The sequence below is a fragment of the Eptesicus fuscus genome, unplaced genomic scaffold (assembly GCF_027574615.1).
Source record: "Eptesicus fuscus isolate TK198812 unplaced genomic scaffold, DD_ASM_mEF_20220401 sc28, whole genome shotgun sequence".
Taxonomy (NCBI): Eukaryota; Metazoa; Chordata; class Mammalia; order Chiroptera; family Vespertilionidae; genus Eptesicus; species Eptesicus fuscus.
In genome coordinates this window covers 55156-82567 of record NW_026557625.1, presented here as the reverse complement: position 1 = coordinate 82567, position 27412 = coordinate 55156, and the positions used below count along the sequence as shown (strand labels likewise).

The window sequence follows — 27412 nt, the reverse complement described above, 5'->3', positions numbered from 1 at the left end:
GGACTCCCCTGCCAGCGGGGCCAAGGTCTGCCCTACCAGCGTGGCAGCCGAGGACTCCCCTGCCAGCGGGAAGAAGGTCTGCCCTACCAGCGTGGCAGCCGAGGACTCCCCTGCCAGTGGGGCCAAGGTCTACCCTACCAGCGTGGCAGCCGAGGACTCCCCTGCCAGCGGGGCCAAGGTCTGCCCTACCAGCGTGGCAGCCGAGGACTCCCCTGCCAGCAGGAAGAAGGTCTGCCCTACCAGCGTGGCAGCCGAGGACTCCCCTGCCAGTGGGGCCAAGGTCTGCCCTGCCAGCGTGGCAGCCGAGGACTCCCCGGCCAGCGGGACCAAGGTTTGCCCTACCAGCATGGCAGCCAAGGACTCCCCTGCCAGTGGGACCAAGGTCTGCCCTACCAGCATGGCAGCCGAGGACTCCCCTGACAGTGGGACCAAGGTCTGCCCTACCAGCGTGGCAGCCAAGGACTCCCCTGCCAGCGGGGCCAAGTTCTGGCCTACCAGCTGGGCGATGGCCACTCTTGCCAGGGGAAAGAAGGTCTGCCGTACCAGAGGGGCCAAGGTCTGCCCTGCCAGTGGGACCAAGGTCTGCCCTACCAGCGTGGCAGCCAAGGACTCCCCTTCCAGTGGGAAGAAGGTCTGCCCTACCAGCGTGGCAGCCAAGGACTCCCCTGCCAGCGGGGCCAAGGTCTGCCCTACCAGCGTGGCAGCCAAGGACTCCCCTGCCAGCGGGAAGAAGGTCTGCCCTACCAGTGTGGCAGCCGAGGACTCCCCTGCCAGCGGGGCCAAGGTCTGCCCTACCAGCTTGGCAGCCGAGGACTCCCCTGCCAGCGGGAAGAAGGTCTGCCCTACCAGCGTGGCAGCCAAGGACTCCCCTGCCAGCGGGGCCAAGGTATGCCCTACCAGCGTGGCAGCCGAGGACTCCCCTGCCAGCGGGAAGAAGGTCTGCCCTACCAGCGTGGCAGCCGAGGACTCCCCTGCCAGTGGGAAGGAGGTCTGCCCTACCAGTGTGGCAGCCGAGGACTCCCCTGCCAGCGGGAAGGAGGTCTGCCCTACCAGCGTGGCAGCTGTGGACTCCCCTGCCAGCGGGAAGGAGGTCTGCCCTACCAGCGTGGCAGCCGAGGACTCCCCTGCCAGCGGGAAGAAGGTATGCCCTACCAGCGTGGCAGCCAAGGACTCCACTGCCAGCGGGGCCAAGGTCTGCCCTACCAGTGTGGCAGCCGAGGACTCCCCTGCCAGCGGGAAGAAGGTCTGCCCTACCAGCGGGGCCAAGGTCTGCCCTACCAGCGTGGCAGCCAAGGACTCCCCTGCCAGCGGGGCCAAGTTCTGGCCTACCAGCTGGGCGAAGGCCACTCTTGCCAGGGGGAAGAAGGTCTGCCGTACCAGAGGGGCCAAGGTCTGCCCTACCAGCGTGGCAGCCAAGGACTCCCCTGCCAGCGGGGCCAAGGTCTGCCCTACCAGCGTGGCAGCCAAGGACTCCCCTGCCAGCGGGAAGAAGGTCTGCCCTACCAGCGTGGCAGCCGAGGACTCCTCTGCCAGCGGGGCCAAGGTCTGCCCTACCAGCGTGGCAGCCGAGGACTCCCCTGCCAGCGGGAAGAAGGTCTGCCCTACCAGCGTGGCAGCCGAGGACTCCCCTGCCAGCGGGGCCAAGGTCTGCCCTACCAGCGTGGCAGCCGAGGACTCCCCTGCCAGTGGGAAGGAGGTCTGCCCTACCAGCGTGGCAGCCGAGGACTCCCCTGCCAGCGGGAAGGAGGTCTGCCCTACCAGCGTGGCAGCTGTGGACTCCCCTGCCAGCGGGAAGAAGGTCTGCCCTACCAGCGTGGCAGCCGTGGACTCCACTGCCAGCGGGGCCAAGGTCTGCCCTACCAGCGTGGCAGCCGAGGACTCCCCTGCCAGCGGGAAGAAGGTCTGCCCTACCAGCGTGGCAGCCGAGGACTCCCCTGCCAGCGGGAAGGAGGTCTGCCCTACCAGCGTGGCAGCTGTGGACTCCCCTGCCAGCGGGAAGGAGGTCTGCCCTACCAGCGTGGCAGCCGAGGACTCCCCTGCCAGCTGGAAGAAGGTCTGCCCTACCAGCGTGGCAGCCGAGGACTCCCCTGCCAGCGGGAAGAAGGTCTGCCCTACCAGCGTGTCAGCCAAGGACTCCCCTGCCAGCGGGGCCAAGGTCTGCCCTACCAGCGTGGCAGCCGAGGACTCCCCTGCCAGCGGGGCCAAGGTCTGCCCTACCAGCGTGGCAGCCAAGGACTCCCCTGCCAGCGGGGCCAAGGTCTGCCCTACCAGCGTGGCAGCCAAGGACTCCCCTGCCAGCGGGAAGAAGGTCTGCCCTACCAGCGTGGCAGCCAAGGACACCCCTGCCAGCGGGAAGAAGGTCTGCCCTGCCAGCGTGGCAGCCGAGGACTCCCCTGCCAGCGGGAAGAAGGTCTGCCCTACCAGCGTGGCAGCCAAGGACTCCCCTGCCAGCAGGGCCAAGGTCTGCCCTACCAGCTGGGCGATGGCCACCCTTGCCAGGGGGAAGAAGATCTGCCGTACCAGAGGGGCCAAGGTCTGCCCTACCAGCGTGGCAGCCGAGGACTCCCCTGCCAGTGGGAAGAAGGTCTGCCCTACAAGCGTGGCAGCCAAGGACTCCCCTGCCAGTGGGAAGAAGGTCTGCCCTACTAGTGTGGCAGCCAAGGACTCCCCTGCCAGTGGGGCCAAGGTCTGCCCTACCAGTGTGGCAGCCGAGGACTCCCCTGCCAGCGGGAAGAAGGTCTGCCCTACCAGCGTGGCAGCCAAGGACTCCCCTGCCAGCGGGGCCAAGTTCTGGCCTACCAGCTGGGCGATGGCCACTCTTGCCAGGGGGAAGAAGGTCTGCCGTACCAGAGGGGCCAAGGTCTGCCCTACCAGCGTGGCAGCTGAGGACTCCCCTGCCAGCGGGGCCAAGGTCTGCCCTACCAGCGTGGCAGCCGAGGACTCCCCTGCCAGCGGGAAGAAGGTCTGCCCTGCCAGCGGGGCCAAGGTCTGCCCTACCAGCGTGGCAGCCGAGGACTCCCCTGCCAGCGGGAAGAAGGTCTGCCCTACCAGCGTGGCAGCCGAGGACTCCCCTGCCAGCGGGAAGAAGGTCTGTCCTACCAGCGTGACAGCCGAGGACTCCCCTGCCAGCGGGAAGGAGGTCTGCCCTACCAGTGTGGCAGCCGAGGACTCCCCTGCCAGCGGGAAGGAGGTCTGCCCTACCAGCGTGGCAGCCGAGGACTCCCCTGCCAGCGGGAAGAAGGTCTGCCCTACCAGCGTGGCAGCCGAGGACTCCCCTGCCAGCGGGAAGAAGGTCTGCCCTACCAGCGTGGCAGCCAAGGACTCCCCTGCCAGCAGGAAGAAGGTCTGCCCTGCCAGCGTGGCTGACGAGGACTCCCCTGCCAGAGGGGCCAAGTTCTGCCCTGCCATCAGGGCAATGGCCACCCTTGCCAGGGGGAAGAAGATCTGCCGTACCAGAGCGGCCAAGGTCTGCCCTGCCAGTGTGGCAGCTGAGGACTCCCCTGCCAGCGGGAAGAAGGTCTGCCCTACCAGCGTGGCAGCCGAGGACTCCCCTGCCAGCGGGAAGAAGGTCTGCCCTACCAGCGTGGCAGCCGAGGACTCCCCTGCCAGCGGGAAGAAGGTCTGCCCTACCAGCGTGGCAGCCGAGGACTCCCCTGCCAGCGGGGCCAAGGTCTGCCCTACCAGCGTGGCAGCCGAGGACTCCCCTGCCAGCGGGGCCAAGGTCTGCCCTACCAGCGTGGCAGCCGAGGACTCCCCTGCCAGCGGGGCCAAGGTCTGCCCTACCAGCGTGGCAGCCGAGGACTCCCCTGCCAGCGGGAAGGAGGTCTGCCCTACCAGCGTGGCAGCCAAGGACTCCCCTGCCAGCGGGAAGGAGGTCTGCCCTACCAGCGTGGCAGCCGAGGACTCCCCTGCCAGCGGGAAGAAGGTCTGCCCTACCAGCGTGGCAGCCGAGGACTCCCCTGCCAGCGGGAAGGAGGTCTGCCCTACCAGCGTGGCAGCCGAGGACTCCCCTGCCAGCGGGAAGGAGGTCTGCCCTACCAGCGTGGCAGCTGAGGACTCCCCTGCCAGCGGGAAGGAGGTCTGCCCTACCAGCGTGACAGCCGAGGACTCCCCTGCCAGCGGGAAGGAGGTCTGCCCTACCAGCATGGCAGCCGAGGACTCCCCTGCCAGCGGGAAGAAGGTCTGCCCTACCAGCGTGGCAGCCGAGGACTCCCCTGCCAGTGGGGCCAAGGTCTGCCCTACCAGCGTGGCAGCCAAGGACTCCCCTGCCAGCGGGAAGAAGGTCTGCCCTACCAGTGTGGCAGCTGAGGACTCCCCTGCCAGTGGGGCCAAGGTCTGCCCTACCAGCGTGGCAGCCGAGGACTCCCCTGCCAGCGGGAAGAAGGTCTGCCCTACCAGCGTGGCAGCCAAGGACTCCCCTGCGCAGGGGAAGTCTGCCCTACCAGCGTGGCAGCCGAGGACTCCCCTGCCAGCGGGGCCAAGGTGTGCCCTACCAGCGTGGCAGCCGAGGACTCCCCTGCCAGCGGGGCCAAGGTCTGCCCTACCAGCGTGGCAGCCGAGGACTCCCCTGCCAGCGGGGCCAAGGTCTGCCCTACCAGCGTGGCAGCCGAGGACTCCCCTGCCAGCGGGAAGAAGGTCTGCCCTACCAGCGTGGCAGCCGAGGACTCCCCTGCCAGGGGGAAGGAGGTCTGCCCTACCAGCGTGGCAGCCGAGGACTCCCCTGCCAGGGGGAAGGAGGTCTGCCCTACCAGCGTGGCAGCCGAGGACTCCCCTGCCAGCGGGAAGGAGGTCTGCCCTACCAGCGTGGCAGCCGAGGACTCCCCTGCCAGCGGGGCCAGGGTCTGCCCTACCAGCGTGGCAGCCGAGGACTCCCCTGCCAGCGGGAAGGAGGTCTGCCCTACCAGCGTGGCAGCCAAGGACTCCCCTGCCAGCAGGGCCAAGTTCTGGCCTACCAGCTGGGCGATGGCCACCCTTGCCAGGGGGAAGAAGATCTGCCGTACCAGAGGGGCCAAGGTCTGCCCTGCCAGTGTGGCAGCTGAGGACTCCCCTGCCAGCGGGAAGGAGGTCTGCCCTACCAGCGTGGCAGCCGAGGACTCCCCTGCCAGCGGGAAGGAGGTCTGCCCTACCAGCGTGGCAGCCGAGGACTCCCCTGCCAGCGGGAAGAAGGTCTGCCCTACCAGCGTGGCAGCCGAGGACTCCCCTGCCAGTGGGGCCAAGGTCTGCCCTACCAGCGTGGCAGCCAAGGACTCCCCTGCCAGCGGGAAGAAGGTCTCCCCTGCCAGCGGGAAGGAGGTCTGCCCTACCAGCGTGGCAGCCGAGGACTCCCCTGCCAGCGGGAAGGAGGTCTGCCCTACCAGCGTGGCAGCCGAGGACTCCCCTGCCAGCGGGAAGGAGGTCTGCCCTACCAGCGGGGCAGCCGAGGACTCCCCTGCCAGCGGGAAGGAGGTCTGCCCTACCAGCGTGGCAGCCGAGGACTCCCCTGCCAGCGGGAAGGAGGTCTGCCCTACCAGCGTGGCAGCCGAGGACTCCCCTGCCAGCGGTGCCAAGGTGTGCCCTACCAGCGTGACAGCCGAGGACTCCCCTGCCAGCGGGAAGAAGGTCTGCCCTGCCAGCGTGGCAGCCGAGGACTCCCCTGCCAGCGGGAAGAAGGTCTGCCCTGCCAGAGTGGCTGACGAGGACTCCCCTGCCAGAGGGGCCAAGTTCTGCCATGCCATCAGGGCAATGGCCACCCTTGCCAGGGGGAAGAAGATCTGCCCTACCAGAGGGGCCAAGGTCTGCCCTGCCAGCTCGGACACGGTCTCCCCTGCCAGCGGGGTGATGGTCACCCCTACCAGCGGGAAGAAGGTCCGCCGTACCAGGGTGGCCAAGGTCTTCCCTGCCAGTGTGGCAGCCGAGGACTCCCCTGCCAGCGGGAAGGAGGTCTGCCCTACCAGCCTGGCAGCCAAGGACTCCCCTGCCAGCGGGGCCAAGGTCTGCCCTACCAGCGTGGCAGCCGAGGACTCCCCTGCCAGCGGGGCCAAGGTCTGCCCTACCAGCGTGGCAGCCGAGGACTCCCCTGCCAGCGGGAAGGAGGTCTGCCCTACCAGCGTGGCAGCCGAGGACTCCCCTGCCAGCGGGAAGGAGGTCTGCCCTACCAGCGTGGCAGCCGAGGACTCCCCTGCCAGCGGGAAGGAGGTCTGCCCTACCAGCGTGGCAGCCGAGGACTCCCCTGCCAGCGGGAAGGAGGTCTGCCCTACCAGCGTGGCAGCCGAGGACTCCCCTGCCAGCGGGAAGGAGGTCTGCCCTACCAGCGTGGCAGCCGAGGACTCCCCTGCCAGCGGGAAGGAGGTCTGCCCTACCAGCGTGGCAGCCGAGGACTCCCCTGCCAGCGGTGCCAAGGTGTGCCCTACCAGCGTGACAGCCGAGGACTCCCCTGCCAGCGGGAAGAAGGTCTGCCCTGCCAGCGTGGCAGCCGAGGACTCCCCTGCCAGCGGGAAGAAGGTCTGCCCTGCCAGCGTGGCTGACGAGGACTCCCCTGCCAGAGGGGCCAAGTTCTGCCCTGCCATCAGGGCAATGGCCACCCTTGCCAGGGGGAAGAAGATCTGCCCTACCAGAGGGGCCAAGGTCTGCCCTGCCAGCTCGGACACGGTCTCCCCTGCCAGCGGGGCGATGGTCACCCCTACCAGCGGGAAGAAGGTCCGCCGTACCAGGGGGGCCAAGGTCTTCCCTGCCAGTGGGGCAGCCGAGGACTCCCCTGCCAGCGGGGTCCAGATCTCCCCTACCAGCGTGGCAGCCGAGGACACCCATATAAGCGAGGGGTACAGTCTCTTGAAACGCAGAAAGCCCTGCGTTCTAGACAAAAATCTGTTTGAGATCCACAGAGCTGCCAGAGATGACAACCGGTGGAGAATGGAGCTAATCCTCCTTCTAGGGATAAGTGACGTGGATAAAAGAGATAAGATGAGCAGGTAATAGGGACTGCAAGGCTGGGGGCCCGGGGTCCACTGGGAGGAGGCGGGTGGAGCTGGGAGAGGCGTGCCCTTGTCTGGGCTCAGCAGCTGGAGATCAGCCCACCTGTCAGTCAGGGTGCTGGGCTGACTTCCCTTCCGGGGCCCCGCAGCACCTCCCTGGTGGACACCTGACCTGGGGTCTAGCGCTCAGACCAACTTTATAAGCAGCAAAAACAAAAACATAAAGACCCACTCATAATTCCTCTTACAGAACACTTTACTGGCAACTTTTAAGTGATTTAACTGCATATCAATAATTGAAGTTGGTCATATACAGCATTTTATATTTGATGTATACAGTTTTATACCATAGCTAGTAGCCCGTTGTAGGAAGATTCCTGCAATAGGGCTTCCTGCTGTGCTCTCCCCGGCCCCGCCTGCTTCCCTTTCTTCTCCGCCACCCCGCTTGCTTGCTTCTCTGCAGCTTTGCTCCCTTCTGCAAGCTTGGCTTCTTTCTACACTGTCTTGATATGCAAATTATCCACCATCTTGGTTAGGTTAATTTGCATATTTGTCCCAATTGGCTGGTGGGCGTGGCGAAGGTGCGGTCAATTTGCATATTACTATTTTATTAGGTAGGATGTTGCATACTATAGAAAATTGCATAATGAGAGCAATAATTCCCATAATGGATCAACTTCTAGGCCAAAAGTTCTTTGGATAAAATCCAATAAACACTTTCTGTCAATGTATGCCTATGTTCTTTATTAAAAATATTTTATTGATTTCAGAGAGGAAGGGAGAGAGAGAAACATCAATGCTGAGAATCATTCACTGGCTGCCTCCTGCACGCCCCACACTGGGGATGGAGCCCACAACTCAGACCTGTGCCCTGTCCTGAGTCAAACGGTGACCTCCTGGTTCATAGGTCGATGCTCACCTACCGAGCGACATCAGGGCTCACCTATGTTCTTTATTGAGGGACCTCAGAAGGAATTTGAAGTGGGAAGATGGCTGTGGTCCTGATTAGGAAGATTCAATTTCTGAAAACGTGTGAATTTCCTCTGTGTATCAGTTTCACAACCAAATAGATATGGTTTAAAATGTTTCAAGTTACCTGTTATCATTCATCGTTGTGATGAGATTTAGAACAGTTTTGTATAGTAGACAAGGTTTATCATGTTAGATATCAACGTCTACTATAGATTTCCACAAAGTAGTTGTTTCCTAATAGCTGAAAAGACAGATACATGATTGGAACAGAATGGAAAATGCCCAAACACCCAAATATATGTAAAGACTTTAGAACTTGATGCGGGTGACATTTCATGTTTGTAGGAAAAGGTCAGTGACAAATGGCGGAGAAATATCTGTTGAGTATTTGGAGAAAACTAGCCAGATTTGATCTCCTCCAAATAAATTCCAGATTTAAAAATTTAAATATACAAAATGAGAAAAGTTTCAGAAGGAAACACAAATGCCTACTTATACTTTTTTTTTTCGTTTTTTTTTTTTTAATTTTTTATTGATTTCAGAGAGGAAGAGAGAAAGAGCGAAACATCAATGATGAGAGTGAATCATTGATTGGCTGCCTCCTGCACGCCCTCGCCACCTCCCTACTAGGGATTGCGCCTGCAACCCGGGCATATGCCCTTGACCAAAATGGAACCCGGAACCTTCACTGCCCAGACTGATGCCCTGTCCATTTAGCCAAACCAGCCAGGGCAATTTATACTTTTTTTAAAAAAATGAGTATAAACACTTCAAAAGAAAGATTTCTGGAGGTTGATTGAGCAATCTAAAAAAATTCAAATCCTCTGTATGTCAGAAATTAATATTCGCAGGGTAAAAGAAGAAGTACTAGCAAAATATTTGCAATGTATGTGTATCAGAGGAAAAAAGTCTCCATTTTACCCAGAAATTTTTGAAATCAACAAGAAAAATCTAATTTGAAAGTGGACACGTACATTTGCATCTGTACAAGTGACCAGTGGACAGAGGAAAAACATTTAGTGTCCTTGGTAGGAAAAGGAATTTAAGTTAAAAGAGGAAAATAATATTTTCCATCCCCATGGTCTGTGAAGATGACCAGTGATTATCCTCATACTGCTGCTTAAAGTTTAAGTTGCTTCTGACTTTTGCCATAGGCAATTTGGTGCTGAGTACCACATTAAAAATATATTTATATTCTCTATACCCATCAGTTCTATTTATACTAAAATACCCCTATGAAATAGACAAATTACATAGTTTGTTTTATTCAGCACTGCTTAAAATAGCAATATAATAAGTAGAAAAAGGTCAGTTTGGTTACACATACACACAAGCGGGCTATGATCTTAGCCAAAAGTAGGTACAAAATGTGATAAAATTTGTTTCTGAGTATTTGTATTAAAAATGAGCATTTCTTTAAAAAATCCGATTTCTGCAATGACCCTGTACCAAAATTCTAGTAAGTATTACTTTGAATGAAATAATCCTGGGGAAGAGCAATAATATGAATCCTGCACTGATCAAATTGATTGCTCACTTCCTGTTTTTTTGGACTTATGTTTGAAAAATTTTTGAGGATTGGTATCTTCAGAAGGAAAGGGAATCTTTCTTTTTACGTTTATTTTTATTGTTGACACTGTTACAGATGTCCCCCATTCCCCTCCCCCCTCTTAGTGCCTTTCCGCCCTGCCCCTTTCAGCCTTCACTTCACAGTTGTCTGTGTCCATGGGCTATGCAACTATGCATATTTGAGTCCCCCCAACCCCCTCCCTCTGAGACCTGTCAGTCTGTTCTCTATATCCAGGGCTCTGGTCCCATTTTGGTTGTTAATTTATTTTGTTCCACATGTAAATGAGATCATAAGGTATTTGTCTTTCTCTGATTGGCTTATTTTGTTCAGCATAAGAATCTCCAGGTCCATCCATGCTGTTGCAAAGCATATGAGTTCCACATATTTTTTAAAAATTTCTTTATTGATTAAGGTATCACATATTTGTCCTCATCCCCCCATTCCCATCCCACACCCCTCCCCACGCATGCCCCCACCCCCCTGTTGTCCTTAACAACTGGTTAAGCTCATATGCATGCACCTAAGTCCTTTGGTTGATCTCTGCCCTATATCCCCACCCTCCCCTACCTTCCCTCTGAGGCCCGACATTCTGATCCATGCCTCCTTGTTTCTGGGTCTGTTCTTGTTCATCAGTCTATGTTGTTCATCATTTCCCCTAGATGAGTGAGATCATGTGCTACTAGAAATACACTTATAAGAACCAAAAATGAGACAAGCCATAATGGTTATGCTGAGAGGCATATGAATCAGTCTGTAGTGAGTTTCTTTCTGGGCCAACAGTTCTTTTGAGACCCAGTTTCAATGTCCAACAGTTCCTTATGTGCACATGTCAGCAATGACATTTCAGTTCTGGATGGTGGACAGATGGTGGTGATGCAGGTCCAACCCTCTCTGGTTTGGTCCTGGGCAACCTGCCGTGACGCACAGCTGCTGACTGCTCGTATGGCAAGACGACGTCAGTGTCTTGAGTTCCTTCTTTTTTATAGCAGTGTAGTCTTCCATTGAGCAAATGTACTACATCTCAATCTACTCATCTGCTGATGGGCACTTGGGCTGCTTTTTATCTGTGCCAGTAGAGTGTGTGCATATATTTAATTACACACATATGTGTTTTATATATATTTATTACATATAATATGCAAATGATTATAGATTAATCATTTTAGTTGTGTGCTTATGACAATAAAATATCGAAAATAGCGCCTGGTATAACTCGGTTGGTTGGAGTGTTGTCTGGTATACCTGTACACGGAAAGGGCGTGGGTTCATTCCAGGTCAGGACACATATCTAGGTTGTGGGTTCGATCCCTGGTCGGGGTACCTACGGGAGGGAACTGATCTCCATCACATTGATGTTTTTCTCTCTCTCACTCTCCCCCTCTCCCTCCCTCTTTCTTCTAGAATGAATTAAAAATAATTTTTATAGTTAATTTTTTTCTTTTTGTCTTGTTTTTGACAGTATGACAGATATCTCCTATTTTTTTTTCATTTTTGTCCCCCCTCAGCCCAGCCTCCACCCCCCCCACAGGCCTTTCCCATACTATTGTCTGTGTCCATGGGTTATGCATACATGTATGTATGTTCTTTGGCTAATCTCTCCCTGTTCCCCCATCCCCACCCTGAGATCTGTTGTTCTGTTCCATGCATCCATACCTCTGGACATATTTTGTTCATCAGTTCATTTTGTTCATTAGATTCCACATGTAAGTGAGATAATGTAATATTTGTCTTTCTCCAACTGGATTATTTATTTAAAAAATAGAAAATAGAAGTGATTATTACTATTCCACAAGTACCATTTTAACTTGTAAAAGTTTTCTTTAAAAATATTGAACTCTCCCACTGTTTATCCATTCTTCCAATCCATTCGTACATGAAACATAACCTGAATATCTATTATGTAGCAGGCATAGTCTACTCAGGACCCTTTCAGTCTATCTTTTTTTCATTCTTAAAAGGTTCATGTTTGCCAATATGAGTAAAATGAGACGTTAAAAATGGAAGTATTAGAATTTAATCACAGTTGAAGCTTTTTTTTCTCCCTGCTTTCAAACAAAAGTATTTCTGAAGGTAGGAAATTGTAAATAATAACTATTCCCTGCCTTTTTGAAAAGTATAATAGTATCTCTATATATAAAAGCCAGGTGACCAGAACAACAGAACAACTGGAATGACCGGTCGCTATGACGCGAACTTCAGTGGCCAACCAGCCTGATTGGCCGTGGCCCCTCCCCATGGTAGACCCTAACCCCAATCAGCACCCCCCCTCCGCACTGATCGGGGGCGGGGGGACTGGCCAGCCAACCGCCCACGGCCCCTTCCCCCCTGCTGGCCTGGCCCAGATCAGCCCCCATCAGGGAGGGCTGGCCAGACCTCACCCATGCATGAGTTCATGCCTCGGGCCTCTAGTTAAATAATATGGATCATTGGGAACATCTATTTTCCAGACAGCCTATACCAGGTACATCTAAATATTGGACAAAATGAATCATCCCATTTATTTGAATGCTGCAGTTCCTTTGGCTTAAGTTTTCTTGAAAATCAAAGTATGAATTACTTTAAAAAATTCTTGTTTTGCTTTTTTAGTCCTCTTTCCCCCATAAGGCTTTTAAGAACGAAAATTTATTTAAATGCCAACCATTGATTAGAACTGCAAGAGCTCTAATATGTACTCACCATTATGTCACTTAATGTAAGGCACCATGGATGGCATGATGCCAGTATTTTATGCATCAATAAACTTTGTAAAATGCTGTCCATAATAGTTGTAACATGTTCTGAATGAGAAATTGGATTCCAATGTCCGAGATGTTCAAGTGTGAGCAGATAAGCATTTTAGAATCATTGAAATACTGGTCTGCAGAGTAGGTATAATGAGATCATTTTATTTCATTGAGATGTCTTTAGAAAGTGGTAGCAATAATGACACTAATATTATCTAACAATTATTAAGCCAGTTTTTTTGTGTGTGTGTGCTGGGAACTCTAGTAAACACTTTGCATAGATCCTCATTTAAGTAAACAGTGGTGTCCTGGGAGATAATTACTCTTTTTATCTCCATTTGGTTGATGAGGAAATTGAGGCGCAGAAAGGCCAACTGACAGCTCATAAGTGACAGTTAAAATAGGGTCAGACCCAAGTTGAGCTGAATCCCCAGGTCATCCTCTCTCTGCTCATGTAGGCTGCTCCTTCAGGAACCTGGTGAGTAACAAGAACGAATAAATATTGTACCGTTTCCAGAAGAAAACGCAGTGTTGGCTTTGAAGTCACAGGGATAAATGTTCGCAGTGACATGGATGAGGTATGTTTTGAGACAGTGCCCTCTGTGTTCCTAAAGCGTCCTCTGACTCCCGTAGGACTGCCCTCCACGTGGCCTCTGCCTTTGGCCGCACAAGGATGGTGAGACTCCTGATACAGAGAGGATGCGATATTAACCTCGGTGACTTGGAGAATAAGTCAGCTCTGATCCAGGTAGGCACTCGCCAACTGTGTCAGCATGAGGATGGGGTTGATGTCATTGCTTCTAGTACAAATGGATTCACCGCATTGACCCCACCTCATCGGTGAAAGAATGAGATGGGTTGGATGGAATTACTTAGGGTAAAAATCAGTTCATCTCATCGAACTAAAAGTCATGGGTGAAACTGGTGGAGTGTTTGCTTGGATTCCTAGAATTTATCGTCTTATTTCTTGGCCTAATACTGACAGGCTCTATACCACCGGAATGTGGCCTGTGCAAATGCGTTGCTCGACTCTGGTGCGAATCCAAATATAGTAGACATCGACGGCAACACTGCTCTCCACCATGCTGTCCGGGGTCACAATCTGGCCATAGTGAACAGGCTGCTGTCGCGCAACGTAGATATTGAAGCGAGAAACAAGGTATAGCTCAAGTAACCGTATTTGCAAAATGTGTGAAATACATGTTTTTAGTTTAGTTACAAGCATTTAAAAAATATATATATGTTTGTATTGAGAGAGGAAGGAAGCGGGAGAGAGAAACATCAATGAGGAGAGAGAATGACCCACTGGCTGCCTCCTGCACATCCCCTGCTGAAGACTGAGCCCCCACATCCTGCCTGTGCCCTGACCTGTCATCGCCCTTGACCTCTAGGTTCATGGGTCAACACTGAGCCACACCAGCTGGGCACAAGCATTATCTTTCTCACATACATATACTGAATGGAAGAGATCAGGCCCCGTCACCATGGAAACACCTCCAAAGCCCAGTCGGGGGGCTGGGGGAATGTAGTGTCCATGGAAGGGGCGAAGCTCTGCCTCCCAACTACCCTTCCACCCAGAAGGAAGAGCTTCCTGTTAGTGCCTGGGAGTGGGAGACAGGCTCAGAGCCCGCTAAGGACAGAAGGCCTGGGGGAGTGAAGTGATGCTGGGGATGGCTGCTATGCTGGCAGGGGCTTAGGAAATGGGGCTGCTGGGGGTGGCGGGGAGGAGGAGGCCTGGTACCCAGCAAGGGGAGCTGGGTGAGTGCAGCGGGGAAGAGGAAGCCCCAGTCCACAGGCAACAAAATAATGGTAGTAGACCACGATAAGGAGCCAAGATTTCTCGGAACCCGTCCCGCACACGTTGGAAGTGAGATTTGGAGAAGGACGTTGCAGTTGATCGGTTGAAGAGGGAGTGGAGGGCGTTTTAAAGGGAAGGACAGCCAGTGACTGCACAGGGGTGAGAAGAAAGGGGCTCTTATTTTTTTTTTTAAATCCTCACCAGAGTTTATTCTTTCCCATTGATTTTAGAAAGAGTGGAGAGAGAGAGAGAGCGAGAGCGAGCTTGCCGGGGTGGGAGTGCCTTTTAAGGGGAGGAAAAGAGGGGACGGGGCTTAGGGTACTCAGCCCACGCTGATTGGTGGTTTCCTGTAAGGCACATGGTTAGGGGCCTAGGGATTTAGGCATTGGGGGCTTAGGGTATATGGCAGGTGCTGATTGGTGGTTCAATGTACAGTCCCTATAAGGTGTTCAGGAATGGCCGGCTGCAGGTGGAGTTTACGTCATACTCCATCCATCAGTTGGGGGAAGGGAGGATCTATCACAGAGGATATTCTTTCCTATTGATTTTAGAGAGAGTGGAAAGAGAGAGAGAGAGACAGACAGACAGACAGACAGACATCTATGTGAGAGAGACACATGGATTGGGTGCCTCCCCCATAAGCCCCCTCTGGGGTTAGGGATCCAACCTGCAACCCAGGCACGTACCTTTGAATGGGAATCTAACTCTCAGCCCCTCTATGGGCAGCCTGACACTCCAGCCAATTGGGTAACACTGGCCAGGGCAAAAGGGGCTACTTTTTATTTCCTTTCCGTATTATACGTGTGACTTCAGAGGATCTTTTGTAATTTTTAATATTCAATTTGGATACATCGAATTTCTTACATCATACATTGTCTCTGCTGCTTTCCAGAGTGGCCTCACACCACTTGCACTCGCTAATCTTGAAAACAATTGGAAAATGGTGGAATTGCTAACATCCAGAGGTGCAAACCAGGACGAGATAAAAAGGTACAATTGTTGGTTGTTTTTAAACTTTTATTTGGAGAACACACTTATGAAAGCTGGGGGCCGTACAACTGGAAGAGCTTCCATAGAAGAGGCAGGTGTCAGTTGGAACCACCCTAAGCTGCCAGAGAGATTCAAACAATGCCGCAGGAGAAGATCAGACGCCACTTTCTCTTTTGTAGTACTCTCTTCCTGTGGAGCATCTTTGTTTAGGGCAGTGATGGGCAACCTTTTGATATTTATAGCTTAAATAACATAAATGTATAATTGTTATATGTAATCGTATTTAATAAACCAAAAACTGAAGATTTAGTGCTGACACGCGTGTCAGGGGTTCGCCATCACTGGTTTAGGGAGTGGCAGGTCCCACAAGGCCTTCCCAGACTAGTAAGCACCAGCTTGCCTGAGGTTCCATAACTGAGGTCGGCCCCTCCAGGGATCTCTTTGCCGTAACAACGAAACTTTCCCAAAAGACTTGAAGGAACCTCAGGTTGCAAAGTATTTTCAATTATGCCTCAGTGGAAGCCAGTCAACAGAAAGCTCTGAATCAAAAGTAGGTTATTGGTCCTTAAAATTGCTCAAGACCCATCCAGGACTCATCAGTATCCATGGGTGACCAGGAGGATTGCATCTTCCAAGCCAGTTGGGGTGGACAGCGAGATTAAACATGGTTTTCATGAAGATCTGCTGGGTCACAGTTTGAGGAGGTAGAGAAGGGCTGGGTAGTAGGAGTGTAGGCCAGTACTTGGCTTCTGTTAGTTTTCTGTGGTTGGTGTGATTCGCTGCAAAAAGAAGGGAGCATGGTGTTACCTGACTGCATGAGGTCATCTATTTGTACATTCATTTGGTTGCCAGTTACATAATAGCTGAGATGCCCTGAAATACACATCACAACGTAGGTACAGGTCATAACCAAAAATTCATAACATTTCCTGAAAACCGCACTATTTGGATGTGAGAAACCATGAAAAATTCACGTTGGGATTTATTTGGGATTCAAAGATAGTTTCAACAAATAAAGTTTATTTTTTTTCCTTTGTTTTACTATTTCCTGTGCACATGTTTTTGCTCTATCCTCTCGTTGAATCCTCCTCACAACCTTCTGAAATAAGGTAGTAAGATTCTTCTTTTAGAGAGGAGGACCTTGAGCCAAAGAAAAGTGACTTGTTTGGGAAGAAATAGCTGTGGGATATAGACGTAGGAGGTGTGAGTTCAAGACATTTGTGATAATGTCAAGCTAACTCCAATTAAATCACTGAACTATGCTACCCTCAAATCATGACTTGCTCTAACTTTTTTTTAAATTACCTACTTCATAAAACAGTTGTATAACTTACAAATGTATGGTATAAATAAAGTTTTAATATTAGCGATGATATCATCTGAAATATTCTAAGAATTTACAATATTTGCAACTATTTTTATGTTAATATTAAGAGGGTAATATTATTTATCACCATTTTTTATACACAGTAAGGAAGAACCAACTCCTGAAGAAAAGGTACCCCCAGAACCTGAAAGTTGCACTCCTGGTAAGATTTCTGATAGTGAATTTCCCTTGCTGGTCCACCATGCATGAAGTAAGAGTGAGGAAGTTTTGATAATGAAAGAGCAGGGGAAAATACCAAACCATGTGGAGATTGCATGTATAGTTTTTCTTAATCTCTTTCTTAATAGCACAGTATTCAGTCTGATTAACAAAGTTAATTGTAGGTAATTTAAAATCTGGGGCAATTTCCTTTAAAAAGAAGTTCATTTATTTAGTCCTGACCTCTAAAATCCCACATGAGATGTAAAAAAGAAAAAGAAAAATTAAATTAGGGTGGTGTATGTTTACTCTATATTCACAATAACAAATTGGACTTGTTCTAAAATGGATCTTTAGTTTTAACTGTGAATTGATTACATTTAGTAAATGAGTACTTATTATTACATAGTGATTTTTCTCACTAAAAAAGTAAATAAAACTAGGAACTCAACAATACTTTCCTGGTAACACACACACACACACACACACACACACACACACACACAAAAGGCAAACCATAAGAGCTACAACACTTAGCCATTGTGCAAGTATCCCAATGATATATTTTTTAAAAATATATATATATTTTATTGATTTTTTACAGAGAGGAATGGAGAGGGATGGAGAGTTAGAAACATCGATGAGAGAGAAACATCGATGAGCTGCCTCTTGCACACCCCCTACTGGGGATGTGCCCACAACCAAGGTACATGCCCTTGACCGGAATTGAACCCGGGACCCTTGAGTCCGCAGGCCAGCGCTCTATCCACTGAGCCAAACCGGTTTCAGTGAGATTGTTTTTTTTAAAGGTATCTACCCATAGTACTGAAGTCCGAAAGGCGATGCCTGTTGGGAAGCATACCACAGTTTTTATATTATACCAACAAGATCTCACTATTATCAACTTTATTCCTCAGAAGTCAAAACAGAAGGAGATATGTTGACCTCAGTAATTTGATAATTATCGGGACACTGGAATTTCTTTAGAACAAGATGCTCTGTTGCCATTGGTCAAAATATAATGATAATAAGTATTCAAATAGCCCAACCTGGGATTCAACAAATTATAATAAATGTACAAAAATGCCAGATGTGGCACCTAGTTCATTGTACAATCTGAACTGTATGAGGACACCTTGGACTTAGTAGACCTTTATCAGAGGACTTGGGTAGTTGGTTTTGCAAGTGATAGGAAATACAAGGATGAAATAGCATTTTGACCTTGGAGGTGCTCATAATATGGAAGAGGTGTTGCTGCTTTATCTCTTTGTTTTTCTAAACAGAGTTTTCAAAGAAAATGTCAGAATTCAGTAATTCATTTTTCAGCTGAATGGTGTGCCATTTAACTTTCAGGTGTCTTTCAGGTACTAAGTGTTATTCTGATGTTGCAGAATTGAAACATTTTAAAAACCGTCATTGTCCTCTAAGGGCTTGTTAGTATCGTTGTCATTTCTGTTACTTACTATACTTTATTTAGTGCTTACTAGGTGCCAGAGGTCATTAGCGTCTTATAATTATCCCTATTTATTCATCGTATTGGTGTTTAGTGTGTGTCAGACGCTTTACGTCCATGATGAGAGTTAGCGTTTTAAAAATGTGGCTGAGGCATTGGCTGGGTTTCTCAGTTGCTGGAAGCATTGTCCCTGAGATTCCAAGGGTGTGGAGTTGATGCCTGGTCAGGTTCACACAATGAATGCATCAGTAATTGGAACAAAAAACCGGTGTTTCTCTCTCTGTCTTTGTCTCTCTATCTTTAATCAGCTTTTAAGAAGTTTAAAAAAATGGGGATGGGTTTTAAAGTAAGCATGCAAACTGCAAAGAAGTTCCCCGGGTAAAAAAGGGGCAGAAGGGAGATGTTCAGCAGTAGGAACATCTATAGAGATTTCATGTTTGGTCGCAGGAACAGCAGGGCAAGGGCTAAGATGTACACGTGAACTTGGTGGGAATTATGGGCAGTACAGTTTCAAAGGTGCAAAACGTGTGCTATGGGAATGCTTGGGAATGAGGTGAGGCCTAGCTAAGGCAGGCTTACGAAAGTCTTTCGTACCACGGAAAGGTCTAGATCTTATCTTCTGGGCCTTGGGAAATGTATCAGCTAGAAGGCTTTTAGCTTCAGATACCAGGTGCCCTCATTGTCAGAGGCCAACATCATAGGAAGCAGGTAGTTTGATGATGATATCAGGGTTCCAGTGGTTACACCTCATTCAGCTGTGAGGTTCTCAGTGTTTATGTCTGCTTTCCTGGTCAGTAATTAGCAAAGGTTCCAAAGCATCCTATTCTCACATGTCTATATGTGAATGTCATAAGGACTGCTTTTTCCTTAGACGTTTCTTTTCCCTTTTATAACATTTTGTTAACAGTAAAATAGAGTTGGCACACATTATATTACATACTAGAGGCCCGGTGCATGAAATTCGTGCATGGTGTGAGGGGTGGGGTCCCTCAGCTCAGCCTGCTGGGATCCCTTTCACAATCCAGGACTGCTGGCTCCCAACCGCTCACCTGCCTGCCTGCATGATGGCCCCTAACCACTTCTGCCTGCCAGCCTGGTCACCCCTAAATGCCTACCCCTGCCGGCCTGATCACCCCTAACTTCCCTCCCCTGCCAGCCTGGTTGCCACCAACTGCCCTCCCCTGCAGGCCTGGTCACCCTCAACTGCCCTCCCCTGCAGACCTGGTCCCCCCCAGCTGTCCTCCCCTGCAGGCCTCATCACCCCTAACTTCCCTCCCCTGCAGGCACCTAACTTCCCTCCCCTGCAGGCATCACCCCTAACTTCCCTCCCTTCCCTCACAACTGCCCTCCCCTTCTTGCCATCTTGTGGTGGCCATCTTTGACCACATGGGGGCAGCCATCTTGTGCGTTGGCATGGTGGTCAATTTGCATATGACTCTTTTATTAGCTAGGATCGGTGTGCACCCACAGTGGTTTGACATTTATATACCTTATGATGTATCTACAATGATATGTTTAGTAACTATCACTGAGCAAAGTTTTAATGATATTGACACATTCCCTTTAATGCACACGACATCTTATGCCTTGTATATTTTACAGTGGGAAGTTTTCACTTCTCCTTCATATTCTTTTATTTCACCCATCTCTTCAGCTACCTACCCTCTGGCAACCATCAATTTGTTCTTGGTAGCTGTGCAGTCTGTTTCTGTTTTGTTGTTTTACACGGCATCTCTAAGTCAAACCGCATGGTATTTAATTTTCTCTGTCTAATTTCACTTTATAAGACCCTCTTGTCAATCCATGGTTCCATAAATGGCAAGAATTCGTTGATTTTTTTTGCCCTAGGAATTTTTCATCGTGTGTGTGTGTGTGTGTGTGTGTGTGTGTGTGTGTGTTTATACATTCTACATTTTCTTTCTTTACTTTGCCATTGAAGGACTTCTACATTGCTTCCATATCTTGGCTATTGTAAATAATGCTGTAGTGAACATAGGGGTGCAGATATATTTTCAAATTCTTGTTCATGTTTCTGTTGGATAAATCCCCAGAAGTAGAATGGCAGTTCCACTTCCATTATTTTTTTTTAGGAATGTCCTTGCTGCTTTCCACAGTTGACTGTACCAATTTACAATCAAGTGAATAGTTCACAAGGCTTTCTCTTTTCTCCACATCCTCGCCAATGCTTGTTATTTATTTATATTTTGATGACAGCCATTCTGAGAGGAGTGACGTGGTACTTCCTTATGACTTTTATTTGCATTTCCCTGGTTAGTGATGTTGAGCTATGTAGTTTCCTTAATTTAAAAAAAAAATGTTTTTATTGACTTTAGAGGGAGAGGAAAGAAAAGGGAGAGATAGATTGAAACATCAATGAGAGAGAACCATCACATCCATGGGCTGCCTCATCAGGTTACCTCCTGGGGATCAAGCCTGCCACCCTGGCATCTGCTCTGCCCTGGAATATCAACAGAGATCTCTCGGTGCATGGGACAACAGCCTGAACCTACTAAACCACACCGCCTGGGCCTATGTGTTTCTTCTAAATAGGAAGAAACCTGAGAGGCTTGCATGTGACTTCCACTAGCATTTTATAGGCTTGGGTTAATCGCATGCACATGCCTAAACCAGTTAATGGTAAACGAATGACTATGATGAGCTCAGTTTAATGATTTCTCTTTTTTGGAGTTGGGTAGATACCACCTTATTTGTGTCTAAGAACAGTAAACATCCAAATGGCTGTGTGGGCCGAAACCGGTTTGGCTCAGTGGATAGAGCGTCGGCCTGCGGACTGAAAGGTCCCAGGCTCGATTCTGGTCAAGGGCATGTACCTTGGTTGCGGGCACATCCCCAGTAGGGGGTGTGCAGGAGGCAGCTGGTAGATGTTTCTAGCTCTCTGCCCCTCTCCCTTCCTCTCTGTGAAAACATCAATAAAATATATTTTAAGAAAACAAAAAACAAAAAAAACACACAAATAGCTTTGTGGTTGTCCAGCAAGAATGAAGACTAAGGTAGGAATCCAGGAATATTTACGGCAGAGATTCATTGTCGGTTTGAGCAGAAGAGGAACAATATTAGATTTGACAAGGGCCCTGTGGCTGTGGAATGAAGCAGGCATCAGCAAGCTTTGTCTGCAAAGGGCCTGGTTTTAGTCCAGGAGGTCTGTCATATCTACTCAAGTCTGCCATGGTAGTGTGTGAGAGCAGTCCTAGAGAATCTGTAAGTGAACAGACACGGCTGTCTTCCAGTGAGACTTCATTTGCAAAACCAGATGGCAGCTTGTATTTGGCCCGTGGGCCCTAGTTTGCTGACCCCTCCTGTAGAGGATAGATAGAAGGAAACCACATAGAGAGCCTGGGAGACAAAGGAACATTTTGCCTCCTTGGACTAGCATTCATCTATTATGAAGATTTCATTCATCTACAATGAGATGAGTCAAGGAAGCTCAACTTATTCCACTTAAAGTGTTGGTATTTTCTAGGTCTATTTCTCTCTTACTCGTTTTGCTTAAAAATAATGTATTAATTTAAGAGGGAACAATAATAGTTGGTAGTGTTTCCCCACCCTGTGAGAGCCATCTGTTAAGAGCTCGTGTTTGACGAGGGCAGTTGACAGTAACAAAGTAAAGCAGAGACACTTGAGAAGTCTAATTCATAGTTTTTTTGTGATGTTTGCATGTAGAGAATTAGTGGAGAGAGAGAAGTCTAAGGTGCTTCGTGGGTTTCCAGATAGTGCACTGGGGATTAGATTGCACCTGAAGAATAGGACTTCATCAGGTGAGCAGAAAAGAGCAACAATGCAACAGGAAAGACCAGTATTTGTCCATACAGGTTGAGTTTAATGAATATCTATAGATATCCCCACATTTTGGATACAGTTTCTTTTACTTTTTGACTCATCCTCTCAACAGCTGCCTTCAATAGGCGAGCCATGATGTTAGTTTAATAAGAAATTTAAAAATAATTAGGAATAATAAAAAGAACTCTGTAATCATTAGAACACTTGTTTAGTATATATGATAATTACGTGGTTGGCTTTGTTTTGTTTTGCAGTTAGCCTAGTTAGTTGTTGGTTCATAACTCTTGTAAAAGGGAATTAAACCCTTTTTAGTTGGAGAAAATTGTCAGTGTGATGTCTTCATTTTCTTATAGGAACTTTGATATTATAGAACACTAGAGGCCTGGTGCATGAAATTCGTGCATGGAGGGGGGTTGTCCCTCAGCCCAGCCTGTACCCTCTCCAATATGGGACCCCTCAAGGGATGTCCGACTGCCCGTTTAGGCCTGATCCCGGATCGGGCCTAAACGGGCAGTCGGACATCCCACTCACAATCCAGGACTGCTGGCTCCCAACTGCTTGCCTGCCTGCCTTCCTGATTGCCCCTAACCATTTCTGCCTGCCAGCCTGATCACCCCCTAACCACTCCGCTGCCAGTCTGTTTGCCCCTAACTTCCCTCCTCTGCTGGCCTGGTCACCCCTAACTGCCCTCTCCTGCAGAGTTGATCACCTCCAACTGCCCTCCCTTGCAGGCCTGGTCCTTCTCAACTGCCCTCCCTTGCAGGCCAGGTGCCTCCCAACTGCCCTCTCCTGCTGGCCATCTCATGGTGGCCATCCTGTGTCCACATGGGGGCAGGATCTTTGACCACATGGGGGCAGCTATATTGTGTGTTGCAGTGATGAGCAAACTGCATATTACTCTTTTATTAGATAGGATGTTGTCAATCATTAGGACTCTGTATTTCCTATTGTGACTAAATAGGAATGTTGCTTGTTTCACATTTTTTTCGACATCATTGTTTCATTTATCCCTTTCGTGTCTTTATTACAGTAGTTACAGATCAACAGGAAACTCGAAAACAAGCATGGACTGAAACGAAATCAATCACAGGTACTTTGGGAAATCAGCTTCTGTATTGTAATCATGCATCCAAAAATAATTTCACAGAAGGCAGTTTGGTTAGGGGTTCAGAAACCCAGCCCTAGGTTTGCTTATTGACGAGAAAAAAATTACACGACTCAGCATCTAGCTGTGCTCAGACCTAAGATTTTTACAGTGAAAGAACTAAAGCAAACTCAACCAAGCGAAGAGGTGTGTGTGACAAGGTGTGACACCAGGCACAAGCTTCTAAGTGTCCTCACCCTGTGGAGTTACCAGGAGGTGCTTCGTTATTCCAGTGTCAAAATTCTGAAAACACACAGGAACCGTGTCATCTACCAGTCTGGTTAGACTCAGTGCCAAGGTTTTTATGGCATGCTGGTCACGTGGGCATCTTCCCCATCGCATGGACCAAAGTTCTAGATTCCCAGAAGAGATGCAGGTGTTCAGCATGAACCCCATCGGTTGTACAAAACATTTAGGCACAGGGGGCCACTCTTCTCAGCTCGGGAAAGGTGGGAACCCTCCCCAGATTCAGGTTTTCGGACTCCAACGGAAGGGTAGCCATTGAAGCAGGACTTTCCAAGGATAGCAGTCTTAGGCCCGTTGCATGGAAATTTTCTGCACAGCAGGTACAGCCCTGATTGAATTTTTGGCCTTGACCTAAAATTTTTATTTGAAGAGCAAGTACTAGTAATATGCTAATATTATACGGTTCTTTGTTTCACTTGCATCATTTGTAATTGCTTGCAATGCTGTTTACTTTTGTGGCTCCTGGTATTTCACAGGTATCTATAATAATAAAAGTGTAATGATCCACCTAATTTGATGAAAAAGAATAGATCCAGAGACAAATGGTAGTGGATAGGGAGTTAGAGAGCAACCAAAGGACTTGTATGCATGCATATTAGCATTATCAATGGACACAGACACTGGGGTGGCGGGGGCTTGCCCGGGGTGGGAATGGCTGGGGGGGGAAGGAGACATATGTAAAACTTTAGACAATAAAAAAAGTGTAATATGCTAATTAGACTGAATGTCCTTTCAGACGTTCTTTCGAACGACCTTCCAGACCAAGCTGGAGCTGTGAGGGAAGCCCGGGTCCCGGGTGCCAGAGGGAAACCAGTGCCGGGGGAAGGAAGGCCTCCTCGTGCATGAATTTCGTGCATCAGGCCTCTAGTTTGTACATAAATTACTAGGGCAATATTAGGCAATTATAAGTTCTCCTTTTTATTCAACTTATGCTTCAAGATAATTTTTATTTATTTTTCCATTTTTTTATTAAGGTATTATATGTGTACATATCTTACCATTGCCCCCCCCCCACTCCCATACATGCTCTCACCCCACAGAGTTTTGCGTCCATTGGTTATGCTTATATGCTTGCATGCAAGTCCTTTGGTTGATCTCTTATCTCCCCCACCTCTCCCTAACCTTCCCGCTGTAATTTGACAGTCTGTTTGATGCTTTACTGTCTCTGTATCTATCTTTTTGTTCAACAGTTTATAATTTTCTTTATTATCCATAAATAAGTGAGATCATGTGGTATTTTTCTTTCATGGACTGGCTTATTTCACTTAGCATAATGTTCTCCAATTCCATCCGGGTTGCTGCAAATGGTAAGAATTCCTTCTTTTTTATGGCAGCATAGTATGCCATTGTGTAGATGTACCATTGTTTTCTGATCCAGTCATCTGCTGACGGGCACCTAGGCTGTTTCCAAATCTTAGCTATTGTAAATTGTGCTGCTATGAACATAGGGGTGCATAGGTCCTTTCTTATTGGTGTTTCCAGTTTCTTAGGATATATTCCTAGGAGAGGGATCACTGGGTCAAATGGGAGTTCCATTTTCAGTTTTTTGAGGAAACTCCATACTGTTCTCCACAGTGGCTGCACCAGTCTGCATTCCCACCAGCAGTGCACGAGGGTTCCTTTTTCTCCGCATCCTCGCCAACACTTGTCGTTTGTTGATTTGTTGATGATAGCCATTCTGACAGGTGTGAGATGGTACCACATTGTCGTTTTGATTTGCATCTCTTGGATAATTAGTGACTTTGAGCATGTTTTCATGTGTCTCTTGGCCTTCCTTCTGTCTTCTTTTGAAAAGATTCTATTTAGGTCCGTTGCCCATTTTTTTATTGAATCATTTATCTTCCTTTTATTAAGTTGTATAAGCTGCCTGTAGATGTTGGAGATTAAACCTTTATCAGTGATAGCATTTGCAAATATGTTCTCCCATACAGTGGGCTTTCTTGTTGTTTTGTTGATAGTTTCTTTTGCTGTAAAAAAGCTTTTTATTTTGATGTAGTCCCATTTGTTAATTTTCTCTTTAGCTTCCATTGCCCTAGGAGCAGTATCAGTGAAGAAGTCCTTTCGGCATATGTCTGAGATTTTGCTGCCTGTGGATTCCTCTAGTATTTTTATGGTTTCCCATCTTATGTTTAAGTCCTGTATCCATTTTCACTTTATTTTTGTGTATGGTGTAAGTTGGTGGTCTAGTTTCATTTTTTTGCAAGTATCTGTCCAATTTTCCCAGCACCATTTATTGAAGAGACTTTCTTGACTCCATTGTATGTTCATGCCTCCTTTGCCAAATATTAATTGAGCATAGTGGTTTGGGTCGATATCTGGATTCTCTATTCTGTTCCATTGATCAATATGTCTGTTTTTGTGCCAGTACCATGCTGTTTTGAGAACAGTGGCTTTGTAATACAGCTTGAGGTCTGGTATTGAGATCCCTCCTACTTTATTCTTCTTTCTCAGGACTGCTGTGGCTATTCGGGGTCTTTTTTTATTCTAGATGAATTTTTGGAGAGTTCTTTCTAGGTCTGTGAAATATGCCATTGGTATTTTAATGGGGAGTGCATTGAATCTGTAGATTGCTTTGGGTAGTATGGACATTCTAATGATGTTGATTCTACCAATCCATGAACATGGTATGTTCTTCCATCTATTTACGTCTTCCTCTATCTCTTTTTTCAGTGTCCTGTAGTTGTCCTGTATGAGGTCTTTTACCTCCTTAGTTAAGTTTATTCCTAGGTATCTTATTTTTTTTGGTGCGATGGTAAATGGGATTGCTTTTTTAGTCTCTCTTTCTGTAAGTTCACTATTGGTGTATAGAAAGGCCATAGATTTCTTGGCATTAATTTTGTATCCTGCTACATTGCCAAATTCATTTATTAAGTCTATTAGTTTTTTGATGGAGTCTTTTGGGTTTTTTATGTACAATATCATGTCATCTGCAAATAAGGACAGCTTTACTTCTTCTTTTTCAATTTGGATGCCTTTTATTTCTTCTTCTTGTCTAATTGCAATGGCTAATACTTCCAGTACTATGTCAAACAGGAGTGGTGAGAGTGGGCATCCCTGTCTTGTTCCTGTTCTTAGAGGAAATGTTTTTAGTTTTTGCCCATTGAGTATGATGTTTGCTGTGGGTTTATCATATATGGCTTTTATTATGTTGAGGTATGATCCGTCTATTTTCACCTTGTTGAGAGTTTTTATCAAGAAAGGGTTTTGAATTTTGTAAAATGCTTTTTCTGCATCAATTGATATGACTGTGATTTTTATCTCTCAACTTGTATATGTGATGTATCACGTTTATTGATTTGCGGATATTTTACCATCCTTGCATTCCTGGGATAAATCCTACTTTTCCTTTTTTTTTTTTTTACAGCAGACCCTTTAGCATGGTGTATGATATTTCTGATGTACTGCTGGATCTGATTTGCTAGAATTTTGTTGAGGATTTTGGCATCTATGTTCATGAGGGATATTGGCCTGTAATTCTCTTTCATTGTGTTGTCTTTATCTGTTTTTGGTATTAGGGTGATGCTGGCTTCATAGAAGGAGCTTGGAAGTGTTCCTTCCTCATGAATTTTTTGGAATAGTCTGAGGAGGATAGGTTTTAGTTCTCCCTTGAATGTTTGGTAAAACTCTCCTGTGAAGCCATCTGGCCCTGGGCTTTTGTTTGCTGGAAGCTTTTTTATGACTGCTTCAATTTCTTCCATAGTTATCGGCCTATTGAGATGCTTCGATTCTTCCTGATTGAGTTTTGGAAGGTTATATTTTTCTAGGAATATGTCCATTTCCTCCAGGTTGTCCAGTTTGTTGGAATAGAGTTGTTCATAGTATTTTTGTAACAATCCTTTGTATTTCGGCGGGGTCTGTTGTTATTTCACCTCTTTCATTTCTGATTTTGTTTATTTGGGTCCTCTCTCTTTGCTTGGATTTGGGGTGAAATGTTCTGAAGATGTCAATTAATTCCATCTGGTCTAGTGAGTTATTTAAGATTGATGTTTTTTTGCTGATTTTTTTGTTTAGAGGATTTGTCCAATGGTGTTAGTGGATATTAAAGTCTCCTACTATGATTGTATTGCTGTTAATCTCTCCCTTGATATCCTCCAGGAGTTTTTTTTTTTTATGTATTTGGGTGCTCCTGTATTGGGTGTGCATATGTTTACCAGAGTTATTTCTTCTTGTTATATTGCTCCCTTTAGTATTATGAAGTGGCCTTCCTTATCTCTTGTTATGTCCTTCACTTTGAGATCTAATT

General features: G+C 48.4%; 1 protein-coding gene across 1 annotated transcript in view; it reads left to right on the top strand.

Moving 5' to 3' along the window:
* Positions 1-6552: 6552 nt before the first annotated feature.
* LOC129148467 (uveal autoantigen with coiled-coil domains and ankyrin repeats-like) overlaps positions 6553-27412 on the top strand; it is a gene marked incomplete at its 3' end in the record, with an annotated part of 51272 nt that continues 30412 nt past the window's right edge. The window contains exons 1-7 of the mRNA XM_054713448.1: positions 6553-6947; positions 12674-12693; positions 12830-12963; positions 13201-13374; positions 14906-15003; positions 16474-16532; positions 22810-22869. Coding sequence (XP_054569423.1) covers positions 6553-6947; positions 12674-12693; positions 12830-12963; positions 13201-13374; positions 14906-15003; positions 16474-16532; positions 22810-22869 — 940 coding nt within the window. The remainder of the gene's footprint in view (positions 6948-12673; positions 12694-12829; positions 12964-13200; positions 13375-14905; positions 15004-16473; positions 16533-22809; positions 22870-27412) is intronic.